The sequence below is a fragment of the Plutella xylostella genome, chromosome 3 (genome assembly GCF_932276165.1).
Source record: "Plutella xylostella chromosome 3, ilPluXylo3.1, whole genome shotgun sequence".
Taxonomy (NCBI): Eukaryota; Metazoa; Arthropoda; class Insecta; order Lepidoptera; family Plutellidae; genus Plutella; species Plutella xylostella.
Window position 1 is genome coordinate 6,411,098 of NC_063983.1, and position 18,196 is coordinate 6,429,293.

At 34.7% G+C, this 18,196-nt stretch overlaps 1 protein-coding gene across 2 annotated transcripts in view; it reads left to right on the plus strand.

Annotated features, from left to right (window-relative positions):
* Positions 1-18,196, plus strand: part of LOC105386277 — a 214,179-nt gene that overhangs the window by 180,402 nt on the left and 15,581 nt on the right. The window contains exons 7-24 of one of the 2 annotated variants that reach the window (XM_048622993.1): positions 3,869-3,973; positions 9,638-9,703; positions 10,077-10,212; positions 11,421-11,613; positions 11,823-11,935; positions 12,054-12,196; positions 12,289-12,912; positions 13,126-13,323; positions 13,571-13,717; positions 13,884-14,051; positions 14,137-14,220; positions 14,363-14,513; positions 14,599-15,121; positions 15,315-15,625; positions 15,833-16,066; positions 16,239-16,329; positions 16,499-17,044; positions 17,323-17,452. In XM_048622993.1, the coding sequence (XP_048478950.1) occupies positions 3,869-3,973; positions 9,638-9,703; positions 10,077-10,212; positions 11,421-11,613; positions 11,823-11,935; positions 12,054-12,196; positions 12,289-12,912; positions 13,126-13,323; positions 13,571-13,717; positions 13,884-14,051; positions 14,137-14,220; positions 14,363-14,513; positions 14,599-15,121; positions 15,315-15,625; positions 15,833-16,066; positions 16,239-16,329; positions 16,499-17,044; positions 17,323-17,452 (3,963 nt within the window). The remainder of the gene's footprint in view (positions 1-3,868; positions 3,974-9,637; positions 9,704-10,076; positions 10,213-11,420; positions 11,614-11,822; positions 11,936-12,053; positions 12,197-12,288; positions 12,913-13,125; positions 13,324-13,570; positions 13,718-13,883; positions 14,052-14,136; positions 14,221-14,362; positions 14,514-14,598; positions 15,122-15,314; positions 15,626-15,832; positions 16,067-16,238; positions 16,330-16,498; positions 17,045-17,322; positions 17,453-18,196) is intronic. The other variant, XM_048622999.1, reaches the window with a different exon arrangement.

Sequence of the window (18,196 nt, forward strand, 5' to 3'; positions counted from 1 at the left end):
ATCCGCTAGCGGAGTTTCACGATGCGATGACACAACAATGGAACTACGAGCTGGCGTGGGTATTCCCCCCGCCATTTTTGATGCCCAAAGTGTTACAACACCTGAACACGTGTCAAGGGATGTACCTCATTGTAGCCCCCAGATGGGAACAAGTATTTTGGAGACCCGATCTAAAAAACCGAGCCACAGCTCCACCGTGGACCATCATGAACCTGAGAAACGTTCTAGTAGACGTCACAACCGGCCTCCCACCACAGAAAGTGACAGAAATGACGCTGGAGGTGTGGAGATGTGGGGGTGGCAGGAACAGTTAGTCGGGTGGACAAAGGAGCAGAAGGATCTCTTGTTGAAAAGTTGGCGTCCTTCTACGATACGGACGTATAAGCCAGTATGGACACGATGGGTCAATTGGGCACGTGAAAACAAAATTTCTACGAATAAGCCAAGCGGGTCAGACTTATCCAGATTTTTGGCTGACTTACATCAAAAGGAAGGCTTATCCTACAGTACTATATTAACTCATAAGTCGGTAGTATCGACATTTTGTGATCCGCAAGCCATAAACCGTCTTAGTGATCATCCTATGGTCAAAAGAATTTTAAAATCTATAGCCTTAGCAAAGCCTAATGTTCCGAAACCACCTGTGTGGGACATTGACAAAGTAATTAATCATTTAGCTACGTTAGATCCTAAAACTGATAACCTTTATGAAATTTCAAAGTGTACGGCCACAATGTTGTTGCTATGTTCTGGTCGACGCGTCCATGACCTGACGCTATTACGTGTTGATTCTAATCATTGCATTGATTCTCAGGACTCGATTGTTTTATGGCCAGTATTTGGTTCAAAAACCGACTCAGTTGATTATCGCCAATCTGGCTGGAAGTTAAAAGTAAATACTAATAATAGATCTCTTTGTCCAGTTCATTGGGTGAGAAGGCTCATTATTATTGGACAGCAACGAAGAAGTGCTGCCGAATCTAGTCACCTATTTCTGTCAATTTGTGGTAAAGCTAAACCAGCTACACGGTGTATTATTGCTAGATGGGTCAAAAATATTTTGAAGGAGTCAGGCATAGAGGCCACAGCTGGTAGTTTCCGGTCTGCAGTAGCTTCAAAAAGTTGGCTTGAGAATGCTCCAATAGAGGAAATACTTACTCGAGGCAACTGGAGATCAGAAAATACATTTAAAAGATTCTACTGTCGTCAAATCATGAATGTAAATAATGTGAATAATACTGTTTCTAATTTATTCAACGCAGTTGTACCCTAATTTAGATATTTAAAATAATTTATTTTTATGTTGCCTACTGTCAATCAGTCTGACTTTATTTAAATCACCTCATTTGATGCAAGATAGATGATTTAATGATTTATGTTCAAGAATCGTTATATTATTATTACTTACGTTCAGTATATCAAGATACTTAACATTAATTTGTATTGATTATTTATACATAATATATTTACCAAAAATAAATAAATGTCACACATTATGTGAACTGTTTTCTTGTTACTTATCCTAAAGTTAACAAATTATGGTTTTATATTTAGAGCTAAGCTATCACAAGCTTCTCATTGTTAATGTGTCCCTATATAACATTCATATAGTCACATTGACGTCCACCACCACCAGGCGATATCAAACACGTCTCTCAATTATTATTAGACTTCGAATAACGGTCAAGTTGTTTAATGAAGACGTTTTACCTAAAAATAAAACGTATATTAAACATACTTACCTTATTCGAAGTCTAATAATTTTATTTCTGCCTGGTGGCATTCAACAAGACGCAATGACGAATATATTTGGAGCCAACAAAATGGCGCCAACTGCCGGTGGTGGTGGGAAAAAGTCAAATTCAAGGGAAGTCGCCGGAAGTCACATGGTATTTAGCAGGAAATACGAAAAGGAAAAGAGATGTCTCTCTCAATTATTATTAGACTTCGAATAAGGTAAGTATGTTTAATATACGTTTTATTTTTAGGTAAAACGTCTTCATTTTTCTTCGGCAGCATCTCTACCCCTATGGGTAAAATTGAAAATGATTGATCACATCAAATTAGATTATAGTTTCTAAGTTATTTTATGCTTGCTTGTACAGTGGCAAACGAGTATAATAGTACCTAGTTGCAGTCAAATTTAGATCTTATGTCACAGATATACCTCTGTATAAACGGCAGTAAGCCAAAAGTCCTACTGTACCTAACAAAACATAAATTCAGTCAGAAGCTTCCAAGAACTTGCAAATTTTGAGATGTTTTTGTCTAATGCTAATTTCATTTCAGGGATATTTGCTTGAAAATAGGGAATTTCATATTGATGAAGAATGCTTAGGTATTTTGTTACACCATACCATCTATTTTATTATTAGGAAAATCTTACACATCATGGAAAACTAAATGAAAGGCCGAAATAAAATATATTTTTATTTGCCTCTATAAAATTCAATTTTAAACTTTTTGGTAACGTTGAGCTGTGTTTCAATGGGCAATCAATGACTGTGTGTGTCACGCTTATGGAAAAATATATAAAGGATTAACAAAAAAATACTCTTTCTATCAACGCCATTATAAAGTATATTTTTTCCATAAAACATGTATCTAAGACCTATGTCTATCTATGTAATTTACATGTTCTTTCGCACCTTTGTAGAGGAAAATAGACTAAGAAGGTTGAAAATTCAACTTTGGCTGTTCCTGTGATCTTGCATGTTTCAGAAGGGTTACTCTATCTATACTAACGAAAAACAAACGAGTAAGAGCTGCAATCGACACGTTTAATACGACGAGATAGAGTCGAGGCTCGCGCAGCAGCGCACCGAAACTTAGTTTTTCGTCATATAGAGTAATCCCTCTGAATTTACATAAGCAAACTCTGTATGTGGTCTTGCATAAATTGGCTGATGGTGTGTCTTGTACGTCTTGTATATGCGTGTGTACACATCTGTATTAACTACCTAAGGGTCTAGTGGTAGAAGCTTCAACGAGTTCCTGCGTTCGTTTCCCGGTTGGAAGTGGGGTTTCCAAAAATGTGACCCGGAGAATTGAAGGGATAATTATGTATAAAAAACAACGTAAATTAATTTTATATCAGTTTAAAGAAGCAATTTTTTTGTATAGGATTCAAACCCACAGCCTCATGAAAGCCGATGCTCATCTGTTACACCACCTCGACTATACCTAGGTTAAATGATCTTAAGTTTAAATTTAGTTGAGTTTAATTTAAATAGCCTTTTGTATTTTTATTTACCTATCTAGCATGTTATTTTCAGACAAGAAACCCGGCTAAAACCAGGTTTAATGCTACCTATTATTGCAGTACATAAGATAAATCCGACCATTTTGACCCCGACCTACTAATTGCACTACTGACTTACTGGACGTGGTCATTACCATCCTCTAATGGGGCACGTGGGGTATTAGGACTTACATAAATAGATAATGTAGGTCCGAAAATAGGTCAGTGCTCCCGTAAAACTTTACGGCGCGACGATCTGCTGTGGGGTTACCACCACAGAATATTCGCTCAGTTGTCAAATCTGTAGTTACTGGTATGGATCTGACAGATGTTGGACAAGAGAGCGACGCTGCTTAACTGCTTAATATGTCGGTGGTGGATGTCAAGTTTCTGAATCTAAAGTACGAAATCGATAGGTGTTATAAATTGAATTAAATTATGTGTGTTTCATGTATTCGAATACTGCAAACAAAATGTAGAAGAATAAGTTTAGAATGAATCAACTTTATCAATTCCATTACAAACAGTCCTACCGCTCTAACACTTCGTTTAAACTTCGCAAACTTCCAAATTACTTAGGCGGCACCTCCGAAATTTATAATAACATAAGTTACCTGAAATTTTCAGATCGGTAATAGAGGATAACGCGGGGTGGCCGCAGACTTACAGCGTAGACCAGATAGCATCGGTGACCCGCGGCGGCTCGCTGCCCCGCCCGCCCTCCATCATACCGTGAGTATTCCTGCACACCTAGCACGGCAAGCAAGATAAGCAAAATAAGACGTGATAAAAATCTTGTGCGCGAGAAAGCGCGGCTTTTCGAAAAGTTTTGTTTTGTTTTTTTTTGTCTCGAACTTTTGAACGAATGAATTAAATTTATGGTGTGAATTTCAATATTTTATAATGAAGTTGTCAGTAATAGTTTAGTTATTTTTTTTTTCAATTTGTGGTGCTAGTTGCTCTTATGGGTTCGCGATACACTTACTGCACCCTGTCTCGTTACATCGTATGAAAGTAACTGCCAAACATCGATAGATGCAGTTAGGTATTGAAATAAACAGTTACTTATCAAACAATATTGCTCTTAGGGCTGATTTTTCAATAGTCAAATAAAAGTTATCTGTGGAATAATTGTGATGCTGTCGCATCTGAATGTTTGTGTTTATAGACAGTATATAACAGCAACAATTTTATTCCTCAGATAACATATTTTATCCGACCATTGAAAAATCAGCCCTTAGTCATCATTATCTTCTTCCATCCAAATCAGTTCAGCTATTCAAAAGCAATGAACCCATTTGTCACGTACCTACAATTTGTGGAGATTAATTTTGGTTTGGGTATCAAAATGAGGATTAATTAAAAAGGTTACCGTGCGGTTATGTTAAGTGGACATGCATTATTATTAAATTATCTCTAGTGCTGTGGGATATATCGTGTTGTTTGTCGATGATTTTTTATAGGTACACAAACGGCAGTAAATGAGGAATAAATGGAACCGGAATAAATAGCTTTTTGAATCGACTATTTAAGCCAATTTCAATTATGGTTGTTGTGATTTACACATTTTCATTAGACCTGATCAGGAAACTAAAATAATTTATTATTATTATTAGGTAAGTCCAAAATATTTATTTAGGTAGGTATAATAATAAAATTATGAATTAGTTACTTAATATTTTTTATATTTATGTTTCGTAGGCCCCTTATAGATAGTTATAAAATAAAACAAAAAAAATATCAATAAAGAATAGTATCCTATTAGTATTAGGAAGATACGTATACCTAAGATTGCTTAGACTGCACACAGATGTAAACAAGAAGTTTGATTCCCTGAAGATCCCACTACTTACTTTGTAGCAGGTAGGTACTCAGCAGTAGAGAATTTAATCACCGACTTAATATTATCTCCCCTCTCCTCTTTGTTCTGAACAACTAGTTATGCTGAATAAACCTGCGAATGCAAGTATTAATTGTTTCCAGTTATGCATGATGTTTACTATTTAGCTATTAATTGTGTCCATCAAAGTAATTGAAATATTGTAAGGACTTTAATTAAAATCACTACAGCAAACTACGAAATACGATGAGTATGTACCAACGTAAGTTTGTAGAGCGCTTCCCATTAACTGAAATAACGCCAATATTTATACTAGCTCCATGGAGATGAGGTAAAAAAAATGTATCGGTGGTGCTGGACACCGAATAAAGATTTTTTATCTTTTATCTTTATCTTATCTTATCTGTTTGAGCAACATATTTTTAAAATTCTACCCACAATCTATTAAGAGCGTAAAGGTTGGATACGTGTGTGTGTGTGTGTTTGTTTCTGGATATGGTCAATTGGTTAACTTGGTAGGGATAGTTTAGTTAGTTAATATCACTATTTGTAAAAAGGGTGTAATAAAACATTAAAACAGTGGTAATACAAATGGTGACGCGACGTTACGTTTTATGGATCCGTTGGTTAGAAGTTACCTATAATGATATTATAATATATGAATACGATACATGAATAAGTTTTCAATTTATTAAACTTATTACTTTTTTTATTGGGTGGTCATACAGAAACCATGATTTTGCCACTATATTTTATAATCATCTAAGAGAAAAAAAATAGTAGAGTAAATGACGAACAGGTTAAATAACTAATTGGTTTATATAAGTTTGGGGTAACTTCCAGAACACGTCAGTGCCAGAGAGAGTATAATTGTGAGTTTGAACTTTCACAAACAACCAATCCAAAGGCCTCTAGGTATTTATTATTGATCGTTCAAGTATAAGCTTTACTTTCGTGAACCAAATTAAAGTTGAAACTGAAACGAGTAGGTTAATATGAATTTAAATACACTTACTTTCTATTGTAGTGTTCGTTTCCTATAATATTACAACTGTTAGCTTAGTATTGTGTGCGTGTGTTTATTCTTAGACCTTAACTAGAGGTATAGACAAACAATGGTTCCATGTGCCAAATAACCCGTATAATTTTTTTTATAAAAAAAACGACTACAAAAATCAATAGAAAGTATAAAATAATTTAATTTTGAGACCATATTTTTAGTAATTTTGAAGTAGGTTATTAAATTTTAAAATGTTTTTTAAATTAAAGGATAATAGTGAATAAATTCATCCCTGCCTATAGATGAATAAAAGGAACAGAGCGGTAACATGCAGACGTTTTTACTCATTATTAGTACCTAGGCGGGATAGTTATCTTGAAGTCTAAAGACAACGGAGCCGTCCGAGCAACGCGGCCGGAAATAGAACTCGGGACTGCGCACGACAGGCGACGCTTTGTCTCTACAGCCCACACGTGAAGCAAATAATGTACATACAGTCAGCTGCATAAGTAGCTGTACACTTTTGTACCTTGTCAAACTCACAAACTGCCTATTAAAAAACATTGACTGTGCTACCACAAAAAACTTTAAACACTGTTTAACTAGTGTTTAAAACGAAATTTGACAGATTTTGTAGGCGTTTGACAGCGCTAAACACCTGTTAAAGACTGTCTAAGTTTTTATGGTAAGGCCCTGACAGTTTGTTATGTAGCTGGTTTGAGAAAAGTGTACAGCTACTTATGCAGCTGACCGTACAGACGTACTCATACATAGGTACTTACGTATTTTAAATGTTACTCTTAAGTTGTACAGACCTATGAAATAAAAAAATAATGTTTCATGCGTATATTATGTGTGAAAAGTCCGCAGTTTATTTATCGCCAGACCAACGATCATGGTTTTTAAGGAAACTATAGCACCTTTTTGGATGTAATATTTGCTACGTCGTTATAAAGCTATGAGTAGATAGATAGATAGATAGAGTACTCTTTATTTGTACACCAAGAAATAATTAACAATTTTATTTATAGACACTTAACTAGGGTACAAAAGGCGGTCTTATCGCTTATAGCGATCTCTTCCAGACAACCTTTCGACGGATGGTCTAGAGATATAAAAGGGGTACAGTGTACTTACTCAAGGAATATAGGTAGTTTAATTTAAGTTATTATTAACTAACTAGACACTAAATATAAGCAAAAAAATAAATAAAAAATACACACAAGTACATACGCCTACTACATGTATTATAATATACAATTATGTACAACATATATACATATACATACATATATCATATACATACACATATCATATACATACACATATCATACATATTATACTCGTACCTACATACATGATTTTGTAGTTGAGTTGAGAGTGAGTTGGTGCTTGTCGGATTTTTGAAGGAAGATCATTCCACAAAGTGATAGCGCGTACTGTGTAAGAAGCACTGAAGAATTTAGTGGTATTAGGAGGGATATTAAGGCGGAGATTGTGGGAAGAGCGCAGTGTCAAGCATTAAAAATACCTATACATATATTGAAAAAAGCGCATTTTATGTTTATTTTACAACAGAATTACAAAAATATCAATCAGAATGTAAAATATATTTTAAAAAACCGTGTTTATACGTTGTCTAAGCGTTGTTTAAGCTAAATAATATTCTAGTCTTATTTTATTTTAATTAACACAAACTAAGAATATACCTTCTAATAATAATACTATAGTATCATGCACGCTATTCTGTAATTTGAAGAGCAATTTGCGTTCGTGAGTTTGTTATAATGTATAATAGCAGTTTCTCCAACTTTGATTAGAACTAATTAAATGATGCAGATTTTACCTATGTAGGTAAGGTACTCTATGCCATACTAAACTTAAGTGTGGCGAAAACCATAAAAAATTAAGCTTATATACCTAAAAAAAATAAGGTATTTTTTTACAAAATGGTGTGATACCCATAATTATTTTTTCATTGTACACTCACGGGCAATGAAAAGGTTCCACTCAGAAAAGCACTAAATTACTTCTAAAAGGAAAAGGCTAGCTTAATGCCGTCTTTTGCAACATTGAAGTACAATTATCAGAGCATCAGGATATTACCAACTAAAATCGGTAATATTTTGTTCCAATTATAAATTAAATCTTTGAAAAAATTGGGGTCGTTCGTTGTCGGAATTTTGTGAGTGGAACTTTTTCATTGCCCGGCAGTGTATATTAATCAAAGGATATATCACAGTAATAATACAAAGGCTTAGTATGTTTGTGCTGAGTCTGTATTATAAGTCAGTAAATTATTTAATGCGAAAGAAGACAAAGCTACTAACCGATTGAGTAAAAAAACTTGGTGATTTTGATGATAAACTCACACTCACACATTTTAACAAAATACAACCAAAATGCCATCTAAAGCTGATAAAATAGAATTCAAAAGTGCTACACCTATCCGGTAAAAGTTTAGCAAAATTCGCTTCATATTCAGCTTGGCTTTTAACCATAAATTAGTGGTAGACCACGCCGCGCGGTATATGCGGTCTAGAAATGTAAATTGCACAGCAAATGTACAAGTTTCACTATGCAAGTCTGTGTGAGCTTGTTTCACGTTAAAACAGAATATTTATCCATTCATTTCTGTCATTTTATGTACTATGGAAAGTTTGGTAAACAATAAACGAACAAGATAAAGAGTACATCACATTTATAAACAAAACTAAATAAGTATTGTCTGCATGAAAATGTACTTCCAGCTACTTGTTTACCGGCAAAACGCACCGAACTTTATTAGATTTCTAGTCTGTGAATCGTTGTAGGACTTAAGTATACCTATTAATTATACTCCTCATGCCTTGCATTAATAATTAGCATTTGTCCCAGGACCTATTGTTGGTTCTGCTAACAATTCATGTAAATATTTGCAGTGCGGATGTGAGTCTATCTATACATTCATGATAATGAACTTTATAATATACTAGCTGTTCCCGCGCGCTTCGCTTCGCCTTAAAAAGTTTTCCCGTGGGAATTCCGGGATAAAAAGTAGCCTATGTTCTTTCCCAGGGTCTAGACCGTATGTATACCAAATTTCATTCAAATCCGTTCGGTAGTTTTGGCGTGAAAGAGTAACAGACAGACAGACACAGTTACTTTCACATTTATAATATTAGTTAGGATTAGTTAGTATTAGGATTATAATAATACATATAACATACACCGTGTTGCTAAGTATTGTGGGATTTGGGATTTAGAACCGAAAATAGGGAATTTCAGCGCTTAGGTAGCTTAGGTATTTCCTTTAAAAAAAATGGTATAGTAGGTATTTACTTAGGTATCTTAATATGTGTATCAACATCAACACCTTTAGAAAATCCTAAATACTTACACACTTGTAATCTACCCTTAATAATAACAATAATGTATCACACCACCACAGCACAATAAATTAGTCGCGAGGTGTTGTCCATTGCTTGTTGCGCAGCATCATTTCATATAGATTGGGAAGTAACTCAGCAATGTACGTCAAATTCCTGTTATTAACAATGCAAAAATCCCATTGCAGCTGTCCCGCTCACGCGCCTATACCGCCCCCGCCCCCGCCCCCGCCGCTGACGATGCCACCCAACAGGTACAATCTATTATGTACCTCATGCTTCAGGCACAAAGCTTAGTCTAGAATACCCTAGAATATACACATGCGAGCAATGAAAAAGTTCCACTCACGACACCAAATTACTGCTATATCAATTTTTAAAAAACATTTAGAATTTTATCTAAATATTTCCGCTTTTTGACGGTAATGTTCTGATCTGATGCGCTGTTAATGTACTTGAATATTGAAGACTTTTCCGTAGTAAGTAGGTACCTATTTAGTACTATTTTCACTGGAACTTTTTCATTGTTATTTTGCAATCCGAACAACTCCACTTACGATTACAAAAAGAAAAAAAAACAACGACGATTACAACAACTTTAAATAACTTGCAACTCATTTCTTCCAGGACGAAACACGTGTCGTTTGCTCGCTCGCACACACTGCAGACCTTCGATGACTCCGTGATGCCGGCCGCTGTGGGAGGCAGCCAGAGGTTCCGGAGAGACTGCGAGAGATTGATCGACGGACGAATCGTTAAACAGGTTTTGATTTCCATACATATTTCGAACAGGTCGCCAAAAACGCGCGGTTTTCATTCGGATTCGGTTTATTATTCGTTCTGAAACTACAAACCCTAAGTATGTACCTACCAACCATACATTATTTAATAAAATTATTTTATTCAATGTCGTGATCCGAATATGAGTTACTGAATAAAAATAATGAGCGTGTCCTTGTGTGAAGTGAGGACTTTCTCTGTTTACATTGATTTAATTTACTAATTCAAATACATTAATTATAGGCTCAACTGTATACAGAAGCTGTATTTATTGATCCCTTGGGTTAACAAATTTCGAATTGACTAAGTTCTCCTCGGTTTATTTGTTTTGTTGCCTTTATATGGACAACATAAACAGAAGGGCAAATACGACCTCTGTAGAAATTGAAACTTTTGGAAGAGTTACGTTAGTTTAATTAGTTTCCTGCGAACCTAAAGCCTTCGACTCACTTAAACTTGAAGAAATGACCAAATCCCTGTTGGAAATGTTTATTTATTTAATACTTTATTGCACAAATATAACATAAGTGTACAAAAGGTGGACTTAATAGGTACTAAAAGCATTTTCTACCAACCAACCTTCAGGAGGTATGTACAAGAAAACAAGTAGAAAGGTGCAAAAAAAATGGAAAGAGGAAGAACTAAATATAGTCACTTGATAATTACCTAATTTTCATAGAAATACTGTGCAATTTAATTGCTTAACTTCGTATCCTTGATCCTTTAATTGAATGTACAGACAAATAGCTAGAATCTTCACTAACCACAAATCTAGATTGCAACCTGCGGTTTGAAAGCTTTATCTACTCTAATTGAAGTTACAAGAGATAAGGCAAGTAAACCACAATTTTATTGACCAGCGTGGGTAAAGCTCAACTAAAATGTCTATAAGTCTATGTAGTAGAATTTAAAATAAATGTTTAGCAGGTGTTTAAGCCGTATTAGGCTAGGTCATAAAAATCATAATATTGATGTCGACTCTTCTTCTAAGGCACATATTCTAATTTTAGAGCTGTCAAACTATAAATTTAGCCATTAGAAAATGGCATTTTTTGCAAACTCTCATAGAATCCAATTTGAAACAAAAAATCTAAGGTTTAGACAGCACTATAACTAGAATTTGTGTCTTCAGAATCGACATCAATGTCTTACTAATACATCTACAATAAACAAATTTATCTCTCCTTCCAGACGGAAATGTACCCAATAATGATGCCTCCGTTCCCTCACATGAGCTACTACCCACCACCGGCGCCGGCCGCGCCCGCGCCCATCCACTACCCGCCGCCCATCGCGCCTATGGCGATGGCGATGGGCGCGATGGGCGCCCACCAGCCTCCGCCGCGCCCACCGCAGCCGGAGCAGCCGAAGGTCGTTGTGTTAGGTGAGCCAATTGATTGCTTAGTGATACACTGACACTGTGTTTCAGAAAATAACTTTAAGCTAATGTTGGCATTAAATATATTGCTGCCTTGCTTCTTTAGACAGCATACGGACAGAAAGAGACAGATATATATTTACTGGGGAAATTAGCTAAATGTTCTTTTAATTTGTCAGGTTTTATAACTATAGGTACCTATTTAATATTTTCAGACTCAATAAAGAAAGGTGTCATGAGGACACAAGCAACGCAAACAGAAGTTTGTCTGGGAAGGAAACCGCATCCACCAAATTACTTATCTTTAAGTCCTAGAACAATAAAAAGGGTAAGAGTTACATTAAGTTCACTGATGTTATGACGAAATTGCATAGTGATATAATAAAAGTGAAAAACAAATGCAAAAACATACCTAGTTTATTAAGTAATTTTGCTCATTCACACAGGTGAAAATGGTAGCAGCAGGAGTCCAGACCAATGGTATAGCTGTTGGACCTCGGAGACTGACAAAGTCGTTTTCTGAAGTTGGAGGGGACAGGCTTATTGGTCGTGAAACTCATAGTGAAGTAGGAACTATGATCGATGAAAGGTACAAATTTATTTTATCAACTACGCTAAAACTGGTGAACTACGAGTAAATAGCAAATTACGCTTACTATTAATTATTATTATACTTTTCAGTTTTGCTGACCATGAAAAGCTGCACAGAACACAGTCAGAAGAACCGCCAAGATCTCCGCGATCTCCGACTTCAGTAGTACCACTGTCTCCAGGCTTGCAACGAACTGATTCTGATGATGTCAATTCATCTCCTGTGAAGTCTATAGCTTCATCACAGATGGATCGATCTTCCGAATTAAGTGTGCTTCAAAAACAAGCACAGGAGTATTTCCAGCAAAACTTCCAATTTATTCATGAAAGTGATAGAGATGACACGGTTGATGATATTGATACATTGGAGAAAAGTATGGCTTTAAACCGTAGAAACTTAGAATATTTACAACAAGAAATAGCTAAGCAAACTAGAGGAGAGAAGTCGTTGCGTTCCATACTATCGAAAAGTACGAGTGATGCTTCACAGAAAACTATAAATTCATCTCATCCTTTATCAAAAACATCAACATTTCAATCAGAGCCCTCGACTGAAACATCGGCTACAACTACCGATGACAGTGAGAAAAATGAAAAAGAAATCATTATAGATTTCGAACCAAGGCCTGATGAAGAGGCTATACCATTTACTACACTTAAACGAAATAGAAGACTGCAAAAAACTCTTTCTGAGGGTGAAATACTTTTAGATGTGTAAGTAATTTGGTATCTTCCGTGATAAAATCTCACGCAGTTATAAAATATCTTCTTCTTAATTTTGTCCTGTTACGTATATATATGTGGAGCTTAGGTATTTTTATCTTTTCCACGCTTTCCTATCCTGAGCCGTGTCCTAACTTGAGCCTCTTTCAAGATAAAAAATATAATTATAATAATTAAATATTATAATACCTTCCTTATTTACAGAAGAAAAAACGAAATTCATAATTCAAGTGGAGAAAGTGTAAAAGACGCACCACTAATCATGTCCACTAGTCAAGAAAATATGACGAAAGAAAATCGAGAAAGAGAAGGTGCTTATCGAGATTATATATCACAAAACTACGCACAAACTCCTATCAAAGATGAAGGAATTTTTGGTTTTGAACCGGATGGATCATTTAGGTAAATACATTTTTATTTTATTAGAATGCTATAGGTTTTATAAATTACTAGAACACCACATTTTTGCACTGAATTAGAGGAATTTTATGCACTTAAGAGTAGGTAGGTATATTCTTTAAAGAATGAGAATATTAGTTATGAATAGCCGGTTTGCGTACTAGAGGTAGCTTGTAGTTTTTAATCAATTATTTATATGAGTTATTCTGCCACGCCTTCATCCATTCTCATTCATGTATTCTCTTCATAGTTCTTCCGACGGAAATGCACCGTACGAAGATTTTCATGAAAAGTACATTAGTTACAAGCATGACTCGTTTAGAATTCAAGGGGTAAGTTTGGAAGAACCACTTGACGTTGATTCTACTGATAACAACGATGATGTTGCTGAGCAAAGGTAAGTTAGCACACAACACACAACTTTCTTTTCTTGGCAAACGCTTCGCTAGATCGCTTTCATTCATAGCGAATTAAAAATAGAATTTCACATCTTTAAAATAAATTATTTTATAATAAACCATAACACACAATTTTTGAAATATTGATTGCTTTGTGGTTTCCAGTACTGCAAGATCTAGTCCTGGGTCGCCAGATGTAGTAAGCATGGATATTGATGTAGACCAAAAAGTCAAACATCTAATGCTATCAACCACAATCACAACAATGCTTACACCATTAGAAAAAACATCTCCATGTGCATCTAGTGAATCATTGACGGTTGACCCCGCCAGGTATATTTTGTCTCTATCGTTGTGTATTTGATGTGAATTAAAATCTGTTAAAATAGTATTAAAACAAATAATTATGGCTTGACAGGGATCACTCAGATGGAAACTGGAATGAATCACAAACAACTGTGCTTCAAGTAGATTCAGGGACTGATAATGGAACTATAATTAGGTATGTTCCTGTTTTACTAGCTGACGGAAAATTGGTATTTTGACTTTCTCAATGACCAAGATATATTTTAAAAACATATTTTATTTGTTGTAAATGTAGTACTTAAGTATTTGATTTAAATAAAATGATTATATTCTTTCAGCTCTTCTGACTTGAGCTCTTTGGCTGCATCACCAGGAGCATTAGCTTTACTTACACCGACATCAAGAAGAAAACAACTTTTACTATTACAACACCAACAACGGTCTTCTTTAGATACTGATGCTTTAGATGAAGAATTAGATGCCTCACAAGTAAGCATTTGATTAAGTTAGTAATTTGTTGTTCACTTTATACATAATATGAAGATTTGTTATAACATGTTTTCTTTTATTTCAGAGCCAATCACCAACATCGCCTCGAAATAAATTAGATAACATGAATATGACGCAGCCATCAAGACCATCATTATCACCACCAGCAGTTGTTCCAAATATCCAATTACCAATAACAAAGCAACCAACTATTTCTAAGAACACCTCTTCTACTTCAATGACCAAAACTACTCATACGCCAGCCCTAACAATAACTCACCCCAGTTTAGATTTATCTGATGTTCCTTTTAAAAGAACGTCAAGTTTTATCAACAAAAAAAGAGAGCGAGCATTGAGTCCATCACGAAGAAGAGAATTGCAGAAAAAAGCTCAGCAGAAAGAACCTAATGGTTCAATACCAATCAAAATTGTGGAATCACCCTCAGAACCAACTTTAGTTAAAACAGAAGGGAGTGAAACGAATTTAGCACGAACTGACTCGGCAAAAACTAACACGACTGATGTTTCTGAAAGCACCACCACTACTGATGACTATGTTACAGCAAATTCTGATAGTTCAAAAAAAAGTGTTCAAAATAATAATCAAGGTACGTAATTTTTTTACGCAAATAATGAAATAAAACAACCTTTCCTCATCGCAGTTTGTAATAATTTAAATATTATTTTTTTGCTTCCTGGTTAAATGCGCGCTATAAATAACTATAAACCAGTTTTTTGTTGCATGCAATTTATAGAGTGTGTAAAAATAGTGAGTATCATTAAAAATATTTATTGTTTTAGCACATGAGAACAATAAAGCTCATGATGGTTCTTCTTTCGAGAGTGCATCAAGTTTGTACTCTTCTACACGGACCGAACACATACCTGAAGAAATGATTGTCCCCAGTTTTTCACCTCCATTGCAACTAACTGACGATTTAATAGTTCCTAATCTATCTACACCACCATTATCAATGCCCGAGAAGCCAACAAAAATTCCGGAAAAAGTTGAAAAAAAACCGGATGCAAACAAAATTGTTGAGCATAAAGAAATCAGGGAAAAGAGAGATAAGACTGAAATTACAAAAACTAAAGAAGAACCATCTAAAACTGTAAGTACTAACACATACAAAATATAGACTAGGCAAAATGCCTAAATACCTGTTAGTCTTTAATTTGACACTTTCAGTCGCCCAATTATCCCTAATTATTTCATTAATACCATGACTTCGACTTTTTTATATCTTAATAAACTTATGTAGTACTTCCTTTATATTTTGTACCTATAAACTTAAAAACTTATTCCCTTTATATTTTAGCATACAAAAAAAGATACAACGAGTATGAAAAGCAGTTCCAGTGGCAGTTATAGCTTAGGAGGATCTACTCCAACTGTTACGGAAAAAAATGTGGATAAAATCTCAACAGAAATTCTCAAATCTCCACCACAAAAAGTAGAAAAATCTGAACCCATTAAAAAGCCACAGAGACACGTTAGTCATATACAATCGCTTGATAGGAACAGAAAAGAGCATCCAATTCCCAGAATGAAGGTACTATATTAATTTAATTACTTAAGTTAATTGTTCTATTTTAAGTACCTATCTAAATAAAACTTAGCTATAGCCATTTTAAGGTATTTTTATGTTATGTACCAACGTCAGAGATATTGTCTAAGAACAACGACGTACAAACGTATTTTATTTATCTAATAAAAATTCACAGGCTTCACTGTCAGACGATGAAAGAAGTGGACATTATTCATCATCCGGATATTATGAAAGTCCTGCGGAAGATGACGACGACGGCGGTTTAAGTACGTTTAAATTAGGAGTTATAATGTGCCAAATCAATAATATATGCAAATGGATCACCTTCTAGAAACAATTGTGATTTTCTTGCCGTATTACCTTATATGTATAGGTATGACTAACAACGTATTCAATCAGATTGATTTGTAAATAAATATACCGTTTTATTTTCAGCTTACAAACATTCACAAAAATACAGGTCATCAACCAGGAACTGGTTAAATGAGGAAAAGCGTCGAAAGAAGAAAGCTTTTACTTTAGAGTTTTCAAAGTCTTACGATGATTCAGTATCAAGCACACAGGATGATTGGAATAAGAAAAGTAAAGATCTTGATACAATCAGTTATCGCTCAGAAAAAAGTGCATTACGAAGTTCTGCAATTAAATCACCAGATGAGAAAGGTCCTGAAATACGAAAGAAGAAAACCCACTTTGCTGAAAAAGCTAAAAGTGTCCAATCGTCACCTAGAGAGCACATTGATGTTGAAAAATCATTAAAAGAAAAAGAAGCAGAAAGTAAGCGGCCAAATGAAAGGGAAAGGCACTTTAAAAGAACAAAACTTAAAGCAAAAAGTCCTACTACTCAGAGCAAAACTATTGATAGTAATCACAGTTACAGGCCACAGCATTTTGAACGCAGGGAAAGCATGGGACCAAATATGAAACTTCATCTTAATATCCCTACTTCTGATGATTCTAGTGAACAATATAGAAATGAAGGTAAGGATAAAACTAACTCTATATCTGTTATTATTAAAATTTAATGTAACTTACCTAACCATCGTTCTGTGGGGTTATGAGAGGTGCACCCGCTTTATCCCAGTATTATTTTCATCCCAATGTAAAATGTAATTAATTTGTAGAAAAAAAGGCCACAAGCAAGCACAACCAAGACCTGAGAACTTATATCTAATTATAGGATGGTACGTTCTGGATGGAACGTCGTCGTATTATACTTCATTGTATAATATTAAACTAAATATTCATGATTGTTGTAGGTGCTGTGGGTAATGGAAATATCTCTCCAAGAAAACATCGGAGGTTGAGAGACAGTCCTCGAAGAAAAACTGGCACTAATCCGAATATAGCTAAATCACCAATTGCAAACAATAATCATGTAGGCCATAAGTAAGTACATAGTACATACATTCATTTCATACAAAAACAGCACACACTGATACAAACATTAAATATAAACATTTAACAGAGGTAGGTAGATAGAAACAAAAAAAAACATAAGTACCTAATCTCTGATTTTTAATTGGAAAGAATTCTGACATTTTATAAGTGATGCTACTAAAAAAGTTCTTTACCGAAAAAATGAAAAATTGCGATCCATTTCTGGGCAATAATTTTTTCTTAATATTTTTATACAAAAAGATAAATCTAAATATTTACTTGCTCAAGTAAACTAATACAAAAATAACAAATATTTCAATATAATAGCTGTTCCCGCGAGCTTCGCTTCGCCTTAATAAGTTTTCCCGTGGGAATTCCGCGATAAAAAGTAACATATATGTTAATCCAGGGTGTCGGCTAACTTCATTCCAAATTTCATTAAAATCGGTTCAGCCGTTTTGACGTGAAGAAATAACAAACATACACAGATACATACATACATACATACACATATACACTTACAAACTTTCGCATTTATAATATGAAGTAGGATCACGACTCACGACCCATGTATTGAATTAATTTTAATTGCTTTATTTTATTCTTTAGCATGGCATCACTTCCTACTAAATTCAGGGATAATAAACCTTTTTAATCAATTTCAAAAAAAGATTGTCTATTCGGTAAGTACATATAATATGTTCGGTATGTATGTAAGATTATTGGAACTGCACCATATTGACATATGACAAT